The 17,673-nt window shown below is 43.3% G+C and overlaps 1 protein-coding gene across 4 annotated transcripts in view; it reads left to right on the plus strand.

The window, feature by feature from the left end:
• LOC149313983 (leucine-zipper-like transcriptional regulator 1) overlaps positions 1–17,673 on the plus strand; it is an 80,473-nt gene that overhangs the window by 51,681 nt on the left and 11,119 nt on the right. For 2 of the 4 annotated variants that reach the window (XM_089520306.1, XM_089520304.1), the window contains exon 3: positions 16,906–17,126. In XM_089520306.1, coding sequence (XP_089376432.1) covers positions 16,964–17,126 — 163 coding nt within the window. In that variant the 5' untranslated portion in view covers positions 16,906–16,963. Of the gene's footprint in view, positions 1–4,512; positions 4,576–6,536; positions 6,628–11,399; positions 11,472–16,905; positions 17,127–17,673 lie in introns of those variants that run through there. The other 2 variants (XM_089520305.1, XM_089520307.1) reach the window with 2 other exon arrangements.

Consider the following 17,673-nt stretch of genomic DNA (forward strand, 5'->3'; position numbering starts at 1 on the left):
TTCAGGCAGCCATCATGAGAGTCCACATAGACCAGCAGCTGTGTTGATCTGTGTGCATGTGTGTGCGTGCTTGTGCATGTGTGTGTGAGAGAGAAAGAGAGAGAGTGAGAAAAGGAGAGATTGCCAAATCAGAATTCTTTCCATTATGTCAGAGGTTGCTCACAACATTATGCGGTTGCTGTAAAAATCTCTTCACCACTACCGTGAGGATTGCAGCTGCATTCAGAGAAAAGCCTAAAGTAAATGTCAGAAGACTTATACTTCTCTGCAAATCAAAATATTTTGGACATTTGACCTCAAAGTTCCTGTCTCTACTATAACCCTGTCAGAGATGTGCATTGTCTTAAAGGGTGGGCAAATTGAGGCTGCTTTCCAGTTGTTGTTGGACTAGGTTGTACCTTTCAGGACATCCCTAGAGTTACCCTTGGGCTCCTGTCACTCTCCTTGCTGCTCTTAATCCTTTCCTGGATTGAGTAGTAGTATTGGAATTAGTGTGTGCAGTGGTTAGAGATCCTGCCTAAGGAGGAAAGACACCAATGGCTTGGAGAACAAACTATGAGTCCTTATTGAAGGAGTTCCAGTCTAAGAAAGGCCTGAAACAGACAGGCCAAAATAAAGCTGCTTCGAGTCACTTTGGAGGTATGCTGTTTCAATGATACATGCGTCCTAAGAGTCCAGAAGCCGCACCAAAGCCATGCTCCAGTCGTAAGAACTGGAGTGCAGCTTTGGTGCAGCTTCCAGACTTTTAGGACGCATGCATCATTGAAACACCATACCTCCAAAGTGACCTGAAGCAGCTTTATTTTGGCCTGTCTGTAGGGCCATAGGAAGGTTACTCAGGGAACTGTTTTAATCTACGACTTTGAGCATACAGGGCAAAAGGAGCATCTAGAGGCCGCTGTTGCCCTGACCACTCTCCATTTGGTGTGGGCAATGGACTGCCATCAACAAGCACTTTTTTGTGCTTCTTTTTGCGCCGGGTTTGGGCTGCCTTAGGTGGCCGCAGCACCTTCTGCCTGTACAATCTTTTCTTTATCTCTAAGTCATAATTTCCCTACCTGACTCTCAGATAGAGACAAGCCTCAGTTTAATAATATCCAAGATCCATAAAATAGTGTTACCTTTATTAGACCAACTAAAATGCACATAATACATGATGCAAACTCCACTGGCTCCATCAGGAAGAAGTGTTAAAAATCACCTGTTGCTGCCTCTGTCCTGTGCGATGCTACCCAACCCCCTTCTTTGGCAGAGAACCTAGATCTCAAAGGAGGTTTCTTTTTGTGCTGCTAATGGAGTTTACATTTTATTTCCTGGACTTTAGGACTCTTTGTATCCCACGGCCAAAAAAGAGGAAAGGCCCCTGTCTACATGGATATCCTTCCATACCATCTTAATTATGAACAACTATAACAACATCTTGACAAAATGTAAGCCTGTGACTCCAACATCATTTTTTTATTCTCTTTCTGTTTGATTTTGAACACCTTTGCTTGACAAAGAAGCCAGTGGAACTTTGAAAGCTTACATTTTGTTGGCCCAATACTTCTTCCCTGCAGGCCCACCCTCCATAGCATCCTCTGAGCAGTGACTGACTGGCTCCAACCAGGCTTGCCCAGCTACTCCCTTCACACTGCAACTTCCAGCATTCTTTATCATTAGCTGTGCTGGCTTGGGCTTCTGGCATTTGCAATAATGCCATTTTGCAGGGCTGCAGTTTTCCTATCCCTGTATCCAGGCTGTTCTATCAGTTCAGCTGAGAAAATAATAATAATAATAATAATAATAATAATACATAATACATAATAAATGTGTACTCCCCAAAAATTAGGATTCAAAGTGGCTTGCAGTCTAATAATATAATACAATTAAAAACTTCTAAAAATGACAGTTAAAAAGCAATTAAACTACTACAATATTAAGATAGATCATTAGTTTAAAAATAGAATGCAATTAAAAAAGATAAAAGCACTTAAAAACCATACACTTTAAAATCATACAACACCCCCAAGACGTTCTTTAAAATCTTTTTGTTTTAAATGCCTATCTGAACAGGAAGGTCTTTGCTTGCTGGTGGAAGGACAACAAAGAGAGGGCTATTCTGGCCTTCCTTTATTCCCCCAGCTCCTTTTTCTCTGCTGTTTTTAAAAATGTACCCCTTCCCTCCCTCCCTCTTGCATTCATTCCCCTTGCTCAAATATGAGGACTCTGTGTGTTTGTGCCAGTTGAGCTAAATTCCACAGGCAATCATCCAAATCAACCATTATAGAGTGGGCCCTCTGCATCTCCTGGGGTTAGGGGCATAGGACCCCCATGGAAGTGGGAAAACTGCAAATAAACCACTATTTTTTTAACCTGTGAGAACACCTTTCTAGGAATCTCTAGGTCCTCCAGTTCAACACTGTGGTGAACCTCTGACAGAGGTTCACCGCAGAATCATGCTGGAAGAACTACAAATGCCTACAGAAGTGTTTTCTCTAGTAATTTCTAGGTCCTCCAGTACAACTCTATGGTCAACGTCTGGAAGAGTTGCGCTGGAGGACCTAGAGATTCCTAGAGGGAACATATTAATCAAATCCACAAAAGTAAAAACTGCAAATGTGGAGGGACAACTATATATTTTAGAAATTTAATGTGAATTTTTATATACTTTAGCAGTGGTGAGGTTGGTGTCACCAGGTGTGAAGGGGGAAGGAACTGCCTTGCCCTACCTCCCCCCCCCCCCCACCGGTTGCCTGCCCACCCAGACCACTGCTGAGGTGGGGGACATGTCTCCAGAGCACCCATTCAGGGTCCATCGTGGCTGCTCTCTAAGACGTCACCCAGTGAGGCCTGCAACCTAGGGACACCACTGTACTGTAGCATTTTATTAATGGTTGCATGTCATGCCCCACTTTGAAGTGGACTTGTGGCATGACGTTCTGCAATAGCTGCTGAACTGAACATTATATGCATCTTAATATTTGCACTAAACTGTGTGACACAAGGCCAGAAAGTTATCTTTTGTTCTTTACAATATTTTCTGTTGAACTGAGCTTTAGGAAACAAATTGCATTCGTTAATGTGTGGCCCAAAGTCTCCCTGGAAGCCAAGATGACGAAACTGAGGCTTTTGTACTTCCGATGCACCATGAGAAGAGATTACTCACTAGAAAAAATAATAATGCTAGGGAAGGTAGAAGGCAGCAGGAAAAGAGGAAGACCAAAGGCCAGATGGATAAGACTCAATGCGGAGGCCATGGGTATGAGCCTGCAAGACCAGAACAGAGTAGTGGAGGACAGGTCTTGGAGATGTCTTCTTCCTCAGGGTCCCCATGAGTTGGGGTCAACAGGACAACAGCTAAAACAAAAACAAAACAAAGAAAGAAAAAAGAAAGAAAGAAAGAAAGAACAGGGTGACCAGAGTGTCCTCCTTTTCCAGGACATGTCCTCCATTTCAGCCTTCTGTGCAGGAGGAATTTCCATTTTGAGCTTAATTTAAGAAATACCATCTTAACTGAGAACAAAAATAGCAAAATGCTGGCCCTCTCACTAACATCTTCATTTCCTCCCTCTCCTGTATGGTTTTGACATTTTTGCCTGATGAAGAAGCCAGTGGAGCTTCAAAAGCTTGCATCATGTATTTTGTGCATTTTGGATGGTCCGATAAAGGAATCACTGTTTGGTAGATTTGGGATGTTATTGGACTTTGCTATATGGCCAACACAACGATCCCGGCTAAGCTTTTTTTTAAAAACTATTCTTTTTAAAATTACATTCTGACACACATACTACAGAATAAACCAACACACCGAAGATACAAGGAACAAACATACAAAAAAACCCAAAAACCATATAACAAATGATCAACTATATATTACCTATCACCATACATCCTTACCATATACTGTACAATATTGTCAGATTTAATCACCCAAAAAAATTCCTCATCTCTAGTCTCCATCTATCACTTTGCTCTTTTTCCACCTTCTCTCCTTTTTCATATTTCAGTTCTTCTCCTATCTTATCTTCTTGAGGAATTTTTCTCATTTCTCATCTAAAACATTCTTATTTCATGCTTTTTTAATCCTCTGATTATTTCCAAGATTGCTTTCAGAAGCCTGACAATTTCTTATGGAACTTACTAAAACAAATGACAGTGCTTGCCCATAGAGAAAACCATACTTGCCCATAGGGAATCCTTGGGGAACACTGGCCAATGATTCCCCAATATACACCCAATGATTCTCTATGGGCCAGTCTGCTGTCCCTCTGGGCAAGTCCTGTCCTTTGTTTTAGTACCTGCTATTTCTTGTCCAGTCTTTCCTAAACCTGTGCTTGGGTTTATTTCTCAGAAGATGAGTTAATTTATCAGTTTCAGGTTCCACGATGACATTCCTGGGAGGGCTTTCAGCTTGTCCTCCATTTTGCAGGGAGGATGGCATTGCCCCCCCCCCCTTTGGAGTCAGGGCTCTCGGGGGCGCGCCTTAGTCGGGGGCGCGCCTTGCAGCTGAGCCACTCCAGAGTCCAGAGAGAGAGAGAGAGAGAGAGAGACTGTGCCAGAGGCAGGAGGCAAGGCGAAGAGGCAGAGGCAGAGGTGAGGGGAGCCCTGGGGTTCTGGGGGGAAGGAAGGGGACCCCAAGCACCCTAGTCTGAGGAGACGGGGGCCTCCCTGGTTGGAGGGCAGGACAGAGGGCCATGGGGAGCCTCCTCCTCCTCCTCCTCTGGCTCTGGGGTTCTGCTCTGCCTCTGCCTCTGTCTCTGCTGCTGCTGCTGCTGCTGCTGCCCAGGGAGCCTCCAGCTGCTGCTGCAGCTCTTCTTCTGCTGCTGAGGGTCTGGTGGTTTCCGTTAACTTCTGGAGGAAGGAGAAGTGGGTGGCTTTATTTGGCGTCTTTGTCCAGAGGAAGGGCAAGGCCAGCCCTCTCTGGAGAAAGCTGCCCAAGGAGAAGAGCCCCCTCTCCTCCCCCCAGGAGGGTTCATGGAGCAAAGGAGGAGAGGATAAGAAAAAACAGGGGGCCCAAAGTTGGAGAAAGGACTCTCCAAAAGGGAGCCCCAGCAGTCTAGTTCTTGGGCGTCTGAGGGAATGTCCCCAACTCTCTGCTTTTGGGATAGAAGACTTGCTGGCGAGGCCTTTTTCTCCCCCCATACTCTCTCCCTCTGTCCTTATGTTGTTGTTGTTTATGCTTATACAGTATTACTGTTTGTGTCATCCTTCTTGTGCGCCTTCCAGTCGTTTCCCCCACTTTTGTCCCCTCCCCAAAAGGCGGTGATCTTTTCATGGGTTTTTCTTGGTGAGCTTTTGAATACCCCCGAATCTTTATCAGGACAGCATAGGCTTCGTATATTGGGTCTACTCCCTCAGAGACACAGTTAGAGCCTTTTCCATAGTCTTGCCTTAAGTCCCTGCTTCTGACTGGGAGCATCTGCCCTCTTCCCCAGCCCTCCCTCGCTGGCAGCTGCTTACAGTCATTTTTTGGGAGCAGCAAATGCTCTCTCCCTTCTCAGTTGTTTCTTCTTCTCATGTTCCACAGCTGAGCCCTAGCATTAAAACACACACAAGAAGCTTCAGGGCTGGACTCTGGGGAATTCTGGTCACAAGCTTTTCCTTGGCTTCAAAGTTTTCTGTGTCTCCAAGATTATATTGTGAGGGAATGAATGCGGAAGACCCATTTAGTATATTGACCAGAACCAACACCTTTTCCTGTTTTGAAAAAAAGGAGGGGAGCATAGGAACAATGATTCTTAAGTTTACTCTGTTTGGAGAGAGGCAGTAGTGTCTCATTAATCAGAAGACGAAATCAGATCCCATGTCAGCCAGGAGTACAAAAATAAAGTGCACTGAGAGGAGATGGCATGTTTTAATATCTGCAAGACTTGTAGGCTCCATAACATCTTCTATAGAACTTTCCTGTGTTCAGTATGTTTTCTGTTTACCTAAATAACCAGAGGGACTAGGCTGAGAAATAATATGCCCAAAACCCTTTGAGGGATCATAATGGCTCAGTGGGTGTTTAAGCCTAACCATTATATCATGTTCGCATTTGATTTCCTCTTGTTCAAAACTGACCATTAAGTGTGTGTGTCCTTAAAGCAACTAAGGAGCTGGGTATGTTCAACTTGGTGAAGAGAAGATGAATAGGTGACATGACGGCACTCTTTAAATAACTCAGTGGTTGTTCTAGAAGGTAGGACCAATTCTAGTGGTTTGATGTGCTAGGAGGGTCAGAGTAGTTCAGAAATAGAACTAATTGCCTAGAGAGGTGATGGGGTCTCCTTCTCTGGACTCTTTCAGAAAGAGGATGGACAGCTACCTGCTGGGAATGCTTTAGCTGGAGATCCTGCATTGAGCAAGGGGTTGGACTCCATGTCCAATGAGACCCCCTCCAGCTCAATGGTTCTATTAGCTTCCCTGAGCCCAGGGCCTTCAGATGTCATTGGGACCAAGAACAATCTAGGTGACATTGTGCATTAAAGGAAAGGTAATTTATTATCTGAGCCATATTCTTGTAATCCGATGTGCCTATAACACTAAAACAATGTTTTGTGTTTTGACAACAGACTACTGCACCTGTGACTTCTGCTTCCCAGGAAGTGGCTCATCAAAAACCCATCCATATTCAAGAGCTGGAAAGAAGGAAGTGCCAAGCAGGTCAGTAGTTCAATCAGATTCCCGTTACTTCTATGGATAGTGTACTTCCTATAACAGGAATAGCAACCTGGTGCTCTCCAGATGTCCTGGACAACAAATCCCATATTCCCTAACCTCTGGTCATGCTGGCTGAGATTTATGAGGGTTGTTACAGTGGCTGTTGAATGTCTTCATGTCAATGGGATGCACTTTGGTGGGAAGGTAAAGCGTTCTGGGCAGTCATGCTGGCTGCATAACCATGGAGTTATCTTTGACAACGCTGGCTCTTTGGCTTAGTAACAGAGATGAACACCGCCACCTACAGTCGGACATGTCTAGACAAACTTGTTAAAGGGGAAACCTTTATATATAAATGTGAATGTAATAATAAAGACGTTTAATATTTATTTGAAATAGTAAGGACTGAACCTAGGACAGTGATGGCAAACCTTTTAGAGTCTGAGTGCCGTTCCCAAACCTGGTGTCATCTGGTGCAGGGGGGGCACTTCAGGGGGAAAGGGACTTCCAGGGGATGGAACTGGCGTGTGTCAATGTCTTCTTGTGCTGAAGAGGAGGAGGACATGATACCATGAGAGTATAATAAGCAGCAGCAAAAGAAAGTTATCCTTGGACAGGAGAACAGTAGCTGCTACATTTTTGGAGGAGAGGGGCTCAGCAGATGAAAATGATTTTGTCTTGGGGGTATGTGAAGAAGGTGACAGACACATTTTTCAAGAGGCACCGGGCAGCAGGATATAGTGCTCTATGTGGGTGTGTGGACCTATGGTATTCTTTTTTTTATTTAATGCTTCTTCTCATCTGTATTAGCTTTAGCTTTGACTGAGTGCCACTTGGGTTGTTGGTGTGTACTTTTTTTTATCAATAAAGGCTCCAGGAAGTTACTTCTCAGAAATCTCATTTGGAATTGTGTTTGGAATGACTGGTACTAGAAAATTTCTTAGTTTCAGAGCTCTGATGTGGGAAATTCCACAAATATCTTCCTCTGAGAGGAGACTGAAGGATTTCAAGAGCAGCTGGCTTTTGTTCTAAGGTGTAATATAAGATACTAATCTAAAATAAATTGCATTTGAAATAGCTTTTTATTGGTTTTAATAAAACACAAAATAGTATTTAATTAACATTTCAAGTAACATTAATTTGTGGTTTTGTGCTTGAAATATGTAATTATTTTCTGGCTTAAAAGTCACTGAACTTCCCTCTATGGAAATTCCAAGTAATTTCTTGGTGGCAATGGGTTTGCTTAGATGGCCTTGTTGCCCCTTCTAAGAACTGGCTACAGAGACTGTTTGAGAAGCAGTTTGAGAAGCAGTAGCATTGCTTAGTCATGGCTAGAATTCTCTGTCATAGTCTATTCTGCATAACTGTACACATAGTTAGCCAAGTAGCAAAAGCACTAAGGAACCCTGTTACTGAATTGCAAAAATGTGACATGGGACACTGGCAAGAGTGTCCTGATGCCCATCAGGCTCTATTGGTGTGCATTGGCATTCCCTAGCCAGTGTTCTGGTGTCCTGTTGTGCATCAGGTTCTGTTTTCCACCCTAAGTGAAGTACTTTACATTTCTCTGTGTTGAATTTCATTTTGTTAGTTTGGCCCAGGTCATTTTGAATTTTGATTCTGTCCTCTGGGGTATTAGCTATCCCTCCTAATCTTCCTGTCAATCACAAACCTCCTAATCCTCCTGTCAATCACAAACATTTGCTATATCTTCTCTCACCCTGTCGGACAAAAGAAAGCAAGAGCAGCAGAACAGCTCCAATCTGCCAGCTGAATGTCAGCATAGTTCAGAAAGTGTAAGCAGGGTCCCAAATGTGAAAGCTCCTTTTTTGTTGTTGCTTCTCCCCTGCCACCATGTGCTCATCCCCACCATGGTCCTAAAGGCTACTGTCTCCCCTTGTCTTTCTTGCACACCAGTACTGAAGGTTCACCTGCCACTCCCTCATCACAGTGGGCACCCACTTTGAGAATCACTGCTTTAATGGTTTTGTAAAGAAAGTACTAACTAGATGCTGGTTGTCATACTAGGAACGCCTGCTGGGACATAGCTAAGGTGGGGTGTCTGTGGGGTCCGGACCACCCTTCTGTTAGATACAAGGAATGGCACGTGCTGCTGCGCTGCCACGCCCAAGCCCCATTATAATGGTGACACTTAGTCTGGACCCCCCCTTCCCAAAACCCTGGCTACATCCCTGTCACAGCCCATTAAGGGAACAGAAGCACCATCCTTTGTTCACTTGGCAGCCCAACTTTTACAAGAGTTCTCCCTGTAGAGCTTTTGCAAATGTGAGTGGAACCACTGGGGCAGATGGGTTCTCCTTGAACTAGCTCTACCTCCTTGAAAGGTTTTATAGTTGGGTTAGGATTGTTCTATTCATAGTCTAAAACAAATGCCATAAAGAGATGCAACTGGATATGAATTCCAATCTGTAGAATTGCAGTTTAGAAGGCTGTGCTCTGGACCCTTGTGGATTGAATCTCCTATGGGTATAAAACCTAAGGATGTGTCCCCAAAAGACCTTAAGCACTGGGGAAGCTCGTGTGTAGCTGAAGCTAAAGCTTTGGGGCTAATAGTTGTCATTTATTCCGAAGGTAATGGCATGACCCCTCTAAGCTGAAAATTGGAAGTGATGTGTGGCTGTGGCCAGAAAGCACAGAACACTTCATAAAGTGCTTCAAACATCTGCAGGTGCCTAACCTGCCAGAAAGAAGAAACCATACTCTGTATCGGTTTGCATCTACCAGTTTAACATAACCCAAGTAATGTGCATGAGACTTTTTAAAAGCCTGCTAAGTTAGCCTGAAATTGATATGCTTTAAAATACTTACTCTGATTGTATGGCTAATGATGTATCAAGGAAACGTGATTACTGTATTTATCAGAAGTGTGAATTCTAATACTGAGGGCAAAAGCTAACCTCAAGCTAACAAATTTGGCTGTACTATATATATATAGTCCAACTAGCAGTGCCTGAGGGACAGCAAGGGATCCAATGTAGGGTGACTAATTAGGACAGAAAAGAGCCAGAAATTACCCAGGCTTTATGTGATAGGTGATTAGATCATTCTTGGCCACTGTTGCTTTGCCAGTGTATTTACAGAGATGAAAAACAGGTTTTGCAGGATGATTTTATGCATTGTATTATCCTTGGTGCAAACAGAATGCCAGACTTCCCTTTTATGAGAAAAGTAATAGCAATAGATGATTTAGACTACTTACCTCTTAATTATAACATTTCTTTATTTATTGGTTCTCTTTACTAAATACATATGTTTTCTTTGGTGTTTATTGGTTCTCTTTACCGAATATGTGTTTTCTTTCTCATCTTCCTGTTCAACTGTCTGCTCCTTCCATGCACATTCCTTTACCCTTTCCCATCATCTGTTCCCATCATCTGTTAGTGATCAGTCTTATTATTCCATCCTCTTCAACATCTTGCCAATTCTTCTGCCAGTTTTTCCTTTCTCTTACCACCTTCTTATACTCGTTGATGTGTTTTCATATTGTAATACTGTAACAGTTTAATTCTATTTTAATACTCACTTTTATATGTTTTGATTGCATTATTTTAAATTGTAAATTACTTTGATTCCAAACTTTTGGGGAAAAGTGGATGATGATGATGATGATGATGATGATGATGATGATGATGATGATGATGATGATGATGATGATGATGATTTTCTTTCCTTTTCCTGCCCACCAGCTACAGATCTCTCCTAAAGCAGTGGGCTTTTAATAATTGTATTTTCAGTTTGTGTTTTGTTCTGATTTACCCTGAAATGTCAACCAAAATAAAATATGCTCTCTTTTTAATTCTGTGTGGAATGTTTTCAAATTTGTTTGCTCTTTTATCAGGAACTGTTACCTTTAACTTTCAACACATAGGTGTCAATCTCGCTTAAGAAAGCAGACTGTGATTTCAAAAGTAGTAACAGTGTTTCCACAGTAAATTGTTTCTAACATTAAACAGAAATAACCCATGTTTATAAAAACAGTGAGTTTGAAACATGTTTCTGTGTTCCTAAAAGAAAGGGGGAGGGGAGAGAACAGAATAGATGGAAGGCGACAGTGGCAAACAACCTCTGAATATTTTTGATCTAAGGATATCATGGGGTTGTCTTAAGTCCACAGGTGACTTGAAAGCACAGTGTGCATGCACACAGGCACACATAGATACACACTTGCAAATAGAATAGTAGTTACTAATAAGATACAGGTTGTTGAAGTGAGAGGGAATAGCAGAAAGTTTGGTACTGCTATTTTCTTTCATTTCCTTTTCTTTCTGTAATTTCTCAGCCTTTCCCCACTTTTCTGCACTAATTGCTTTTTTTCTATGTATTTGACAAATTGTTTCATCTTCCATCTCCTCTTTCTCTTCTTGTCTTAGTAGTCTGTAAGTCTGTAAGTCTCCGGCAGTCCTGTAGTTTGCATCCATTGATTCTCTGTTCTAGTGTCCGGTGCTGCAGAAAACAAGCTTGCTCCATCCGCAACATAATATCTATTATTATTATTATTATTAGTAGTAGTAGTAGTAGTAGTAAAAAGTACCTATTAGGCATTTTTAAAAATACTAAGTTATGATGTTGCTTTGTACCTTTAACTCTATAAAAGTATATGGCCATCAGTTTTTAACATATGATGGCCTTTTAAAAAATGTCTTGTGCACTGTTTCTGTTACACAGATGCTTGTGTTAAATTAACAGAGGTAACATAAGGACAAAGAAAGAAGAGTGATACATTTTGTTTTGCATTCTGTTTCCACATAGGCCAGCCACATGCCTATGGGAAAACCTTAACCACAACCCAACACCCTCCTGCTTCTGTTTCTGTTTCTGTACTAGAGGTAATATACAACCACCATGGTTATAGCTATTATGATCGTATTATGATTTGGCTAATCCCCCTTTGAAAGCTATCCAAATCAGTGTACATTACTACAAATTGGGTAATGAATTCTATAGTTTAAATATATGCTGTTTGAATAACTCTTTTTATCTGTCCTGAATTTTGCAGAATTTAGTTTCATTGGATACTCCAGGATTCTAGTATTTCTCACTTAGGACCTAAACAAACCGACACTTTGTGCCGGCCTGTGGGAAGAGTCAGGGCGCAGTGTCTTCACACTGGATGCCCTAACTCTGTCCCATGTGCCATTTTGGTATGTGCTGGTCCAAACGGCACATGCCATCCTGATGCACCTTCAGCACTGCATCCAGATGATGCAGAGCCAAAAGGGCGTCATAAAGCTGTGCCTTCCCTTGGAGAATGCAAAAAGGAGCTGCTTTTTGCAGCTCCTTTTTGCGCTCTCCAGAGGCTAGATCAGGCCCACGGCATGAGGTTGCTGCAGCCCCGATCTGGCCAATAAAGGGGCAGTTGCATGCCACACCTTAGGGGCAGTCTGGAGAGCCCATTAGTCTCTTTCTCTACATCATACATAATTTTGTACAATTCTTATCATTTCCCCATGTGCTTACCTTTTCCTAGGCTGAAGAGCCCTGAAATTTGTAATGTTTCCTCATTACAAACAAACAAAAAAACCCAAACAGCTTCATTTATATACCACTTCATACCAAACTAGCAGTGTCTAAGCTACTGTAAGCTAATTGCCCCCAACAAGCTGGGTACTCATTTTAGTGACCTCGGAAGCATGCAAGCCTGAGTCAAACTTGAGCCCTTTTGCTGGTATTGAATGTGCAACCTTATGGTTTTGAGTGAGTGGCAGCAATACAGGCATTTAACCACTGCACCACCAGGGCTCCACTTGGTCACACTGGTCACCCCTTTTGCAGCTTTTAATGGTGTGGTGACCAGAACACTACAGTTCTGGTCAATACACCTCAGTGTCCCAGTTATGCATTTCCCATGAGCATGTGGTTGGTCATTGTCTGGACAGAAGTCTAGAATAGATAAAGTCTTTCAAGTGGTCCACCGTAGCTCTTGTTATTGTAAGATGAGGACAGAGATAGCAAGGTTATTCTTAAAGATTCCCATCTATACTGCTTCATAAAGCTACTGAATGATGGGTCTTGCCATTTTTTCTACTTATTGAAACAAGAAAGCTTGAAGCTTGCAGAGGATAACCTAACTGCAAAGAATAACAGGAAGCTAGCTGTGCTATTAATAAGAATAAGTTAATCAAAAATAGAATAATATGGATAAACTGTCAGACTGAAACCAAGCTCATGGTCAGTGGAAATAATCTAAAACTACACTGGATCATGGGAGGGTAAGCGACCACAAACGTGAACTTTAGTCATTAAGCTTCATTATAATATTAATTTACACATCATGGGATGCATAAGTTGGAGCTTTTAATGATCATGCAATGTATTTGAAGGGTGGGGGAACATATCAAGGGGAAACATGTGATAGGCGGAGTGGGAAGTTATACCAGGTGAGCAGGGCCAAACAAGCTGATTGGTCTGCCTGCATATCCTATGAAACAAGCTAAGCTTTAAAAATGCCTGCAAAATTCTGATCTAACGTTTTGGCGCCCACTTGACCAAGTGCTTTCTGTTTTTGTTTTCTGTCTTCTTTCTGAAAATAAACTTGCAGCTCCAAACCAAGAAATGGTTTTTTTTGTGTTTTTTTTGGCCTTCGTTCTGTTCCTGTTTGGTGACTGTGTGCTAGGGCAGAGCTCCACATTATCTTCTTATCCCTTTCCTGGTTGTCACTCCACCCAATCAGTGCATAGATGATGTAAGGTTTATTTGGCCCTATATATGATACTTTACACTTGCTTTACACTGAACTATGTTTACCATTTCATTTTCCACTCTCCCTGACAATCCTATCATGTGAAGATCCTGCATTGCTTCAGTGCAGGGTAAATGGTCCCCTGGCAGAGTTACATTGTTGCCTTTGAGTTGACTTTGACTCATGATGACATCTCCAAGTCCCCCCATTGTCAACTGCTCTGCTCAGGTCCTGCAGGCTCAGGGCCGTGGTCTCCTTGATTGAGTCTGTCCATCTAAGATGTAGTCTTCCTCTCTTTCTACTGCCCTTAACTTTCCTAGCATTATTGTTTTTCTAGTGAGTCCCATCTTCTCATGATGTGCCCAAAGCATGACAGCCTCAGTTTAGTCAACTTGGCCTCCAGGGAAATGAATTCTTGATCTGTTCTAGGACCTAATTGTTTGTCTTTGGGGACATCCACAGTATTCTCAGCATTCTTCTCCAGCACCACATCTCAAATGAGTTGATTTTCTTTCTGTTGGCTTGCTTCACTGACTAGCTTTTGCATCCATGCATGGTGATGGAGAATACAATGGCTTGGACAATCCTGACTTTAGTGTTTTATGTCTTTGCAGTTTAGGATCGTGTCTAGTTCTTTCATAGCTACCCTTCCCAGTTATAGTCTTCTTCTAATTATATTACACAATGATTGAGTTACATTACACAAGCTTTATACTGAATGCCAGTGTAGTGCAATATATGTGGATCAGTGGTCAATATGTACTTGGCTGACAACCCATTGTAAAACTGCAGTGCCTAATGTGAAATGGATATGCATAGAGGCAATGCACATTCACATGCTACTTTGTGTGCTTTAAAATACGATCTCGACGCTGTTATTAGTTCAGAATTGAGAGTAGAGGCGTCCAGAGCTTCCGTGGACTCAGTTGTACTGGATCAGTTTGAGTCTGTTAGTACCGAGGATGTGGACAGGATCCTCAGTAGCGTTAGGAAGACGACCTGCTCTCTCGATCCCTGTCCTTCATGGCTGGCAGTTCAAGGGGGAACAGCGACAACAGAAATGTTGCGTCGTATTGTCAATTCATCCTTCAGGGAGGGCCTTTTTCCATCTAATCTCAAAACGGCTATCATAAAACCTTTACTAAAGAAGCCCTCCCTTGACCCCCTAATTCAAAACAATTATCGGCCTGTATCTCTGCTGCCATTTTTAGGGAAGGTGATCGAGAGAGCGGTTGCCTCCCAGCTACAGAGGGTCTTGGAAGATACGGATTATCTGGACCCATTTCAAACCAGCTTCCGGGCGGGCTTTGGGGTTGAGACTGCCATGGTCGCCTTAATTGATGACCTCCGTCTGGGCATGGACAGGGATAGCGTGTCCCTGTTAGTGCTCTTGGACATCTCTGCGGCCTTCGATACCATCGACCATGGTATCCTTCTGGATCGCCTGGGGGAGTTGGGCATCAGAGGCACTGCTTTGCAGTGGTTCCGTTCCTACCTCTCAGGCAGATTCCAGATGGTGGAGCTGGGGGACTGTCGCTCCGATAGGAGGGCCCTTACATCTGGGGTCCCTCAGGGAGCGATTTTGTCCCCTATGCTATTCAACATTTACATGAAGCCGCTGGGAGAGATCATCCGGAGACACGGGGCACGGTGTTATCAGTACGCTGATGACACCCAAATAGTCTTCTCTATGTCTCCGACTGATGAAGTGACTAGGGATGGCATCTCTCCGCTCAGTGCCTGTCTGGAGTCGGTAATGGTCTGGATGAGGGAAAATAGACTCAGCCTGAATCCAGAGAAAACGGAAGTACTTGTGATAGGTTCTCCTGGTCCTGGGAAGGAGGTTTGTCCACCAGTCCTGAATGGGGTCACGCTCCCCGTGAAGGACTCAGTTCGCAGTTTGGGGGTGCTTCTTGACTCCTCGCTTCACCTGACTCCTCAGGTGGATGCGACAGTTAGGAGCACCTGTTATCAGCTTCAGCTGATACGCCAGCTGCGTCCCTACCTGGACCGGGGGGGACCTTGAAACAGTAGTACACGCGCTGGTAACCTCTCGACTCGATTTCTGGAATGCGCTCTACATGGGGCAACCCTTGTACCAAACTCGGAGGCTGCAGTTGGTTCAAAATATGGCTGCCAGGTTGGTCACTGGTAGCTCCAGGGCCAGCCACATAACACCTGTACTAGCAGATCTGCACTGGCTGCCAATTCGCTTCCGGGCACAATACAAGGTGTTGGTTGTTACCTATAAAGCCCTAAATGGCTTGGGCCCAGAGTACTTGGAGGACCGCCTCTCCCCATACAATCCGCCCCACACTCTCAGGTCTCATGGGAAAAAACTTTTGAGTGTTCCCAAGACAAGATACACAGTGACTGCGCAAAGGGCTTTTTCTGTGGTGGCCCCGCAGTCTTGGAACGCTCTCCCTGAGGAGCTCCGCTTAGCCCCTCCCTGGAGTTATTTAAGAAAAACCTTAAGACTCATTTATTTCGTCAAGCCTTCTCTCACATGTCCTGACTGTTTTGCTCCTGTATACTATTTATTGTATTTTTAGATTGTTTTATTATCTTGATTGGTTTTTTAAACTGTGATTTGTATTGTATTATATTTGTAACCTGTATCGTATTGTATCTTATTCTGTTTGTAAACCGCCGTGATCATAGGAACGGCGGTATATAAATAAAATTTCAATCAATCAGTCAAAAAAAATACTACCATGTGCACAGCTGTCCACACATGCAACTCCACTTACTGTTACACTTTTTTGAAGTTACACATTGGTGAAGGGAGAAGCTGGGCAAGCCTGGTTAGAGGCAGCCAATCTCAGCCCTAAGAATGCTGTAAAGAGGGGCTGGGGGCAGGATATAACCTAGAAGCCTGTGTGTTAAATAGTTAGATGGGAGCAGGATGAAACAGAATTGGGGAATTAGAAATAGAATGTGAAGGCCAGTTAGGAGGAAGTTAATGGAGAAGAGCTGGACTGGGTTTTGGTGAGCTGAGAATGTGGACTGAGTTCAGAAAAAGGTGTCACTTTGTCTGAAAGAGAAGAGTTATTAGGTAATGTGTGTGTGGAATAAGCATAAAGCTAGATATTTACAGTGGGCCCTTGCTTTACGTGGGGAATCCTTTCCGGACCCCCTCCCCCGCGTAAAGCAAAAAACGCGTACGCTTGAGCCCCATTATATCCAATGGGGCTCATGCTCGCTGCATGGCTGCACAGCTGCACGTGCCATTCGCGAGCCCCATTGGATATAATGGGGCTTGTGCTCACTGTGTGGCGTATGCTGAAAGCCGCCTAAAAGGAGCCTGTGTATGACACGGACTCGCTATATTTTGTTATGTAATAAAATGTTACAGTTTTGAATTTTCTACAAATGTATCTGTTTTTGTTTCCTTTCAAGGTCACTAAAATGAGTACCCAGATTGTAGGGGACAATTAGCTTACAGTTGTAAACTGCTTAGACACTGTTAGTTCAGTATAAAACAGTATATAAATGAAGCTGTTCATTTGTTTGTTTGCTCTAGCACTCTAGAAGTGTTCTATCGACATTCCAGTTTTCTGATTTTGTTTTCCTCTATTCAGGTTGCTGTGATATTCTGAGAAAACATTTGCATGGCCATGCTTCCCAGCTAACCCAGGGATGAAAAGAAAAACAGAACAATATTCATGGCAGCCAGTACTGCAGAGCAAAGTTTCACCATGTGACAGATTCAAGCATGCCAGCTGTATCTGTAAGGGTTTCCTTTATGTTTATGGTGGCAGGCAAAATACAAGCTTGAATGACTTCTGGAGGTACAAAATAGGTAAGCTTCCCTGTTCACTTGTTTCATTGTCCACAAAATCAAATTCCACAGACTGTATTCACCCAACCTTTGTTTGCCATCCACATTATGGTTTAGGTTTCCCTGTTTGTTTGTTTAAAAAAATATCTGGCGGGCATTACCTGGGATCCTGCAGCAGATGTATAGTCACAATGATGTGGCCCACTCCATCTCCCAATCTGACCTCCAAAACCCTCCTTAAAATCTATTCCACTGCACCAAGAGACAGAGTTCTGTAGTGCTGGAGAGTGGAGTGCTGAAGGATGTTGAAAAGTTGCTAGACCTCATTGCTCTTTATAGAGACCCATTGGAGGATCTCTATAGAACAATGACTTTGAAGGGGAAAGGTATGTGGCAAGTCACCAGGCAGACTTGATTCCAACAGCCAGCCTGACCAAGGATTGGCTGTTGGAATCAAGTCTGCCTGGTGATTTGCCACAGATGATGTGTCCAGCTTCCCCCAGCCAGTGAGCCACAGTGCAATGAACAGAAGCAGGGATCCTTGCAGGGTCCTGTCACAACTCCTTGA

Source organism: Sceloporus occidentalis, unplaced genomic scaffold, assembly GCF_023333645.1.
Source record: "Sceloporus occidentalis isolate IW3139 unplaced genomic scaffold, rSceOcc1.0.p SCAF_4, whole genome shotgun sequence".
In the NCBI taxonomy this organism is placed as follows: Eukaryota; Metazoa; Chordata; class Lepidosauria; order Squamata; family Phrynosomatidae; genus Sceloporus; species Sceloporus occidentalis.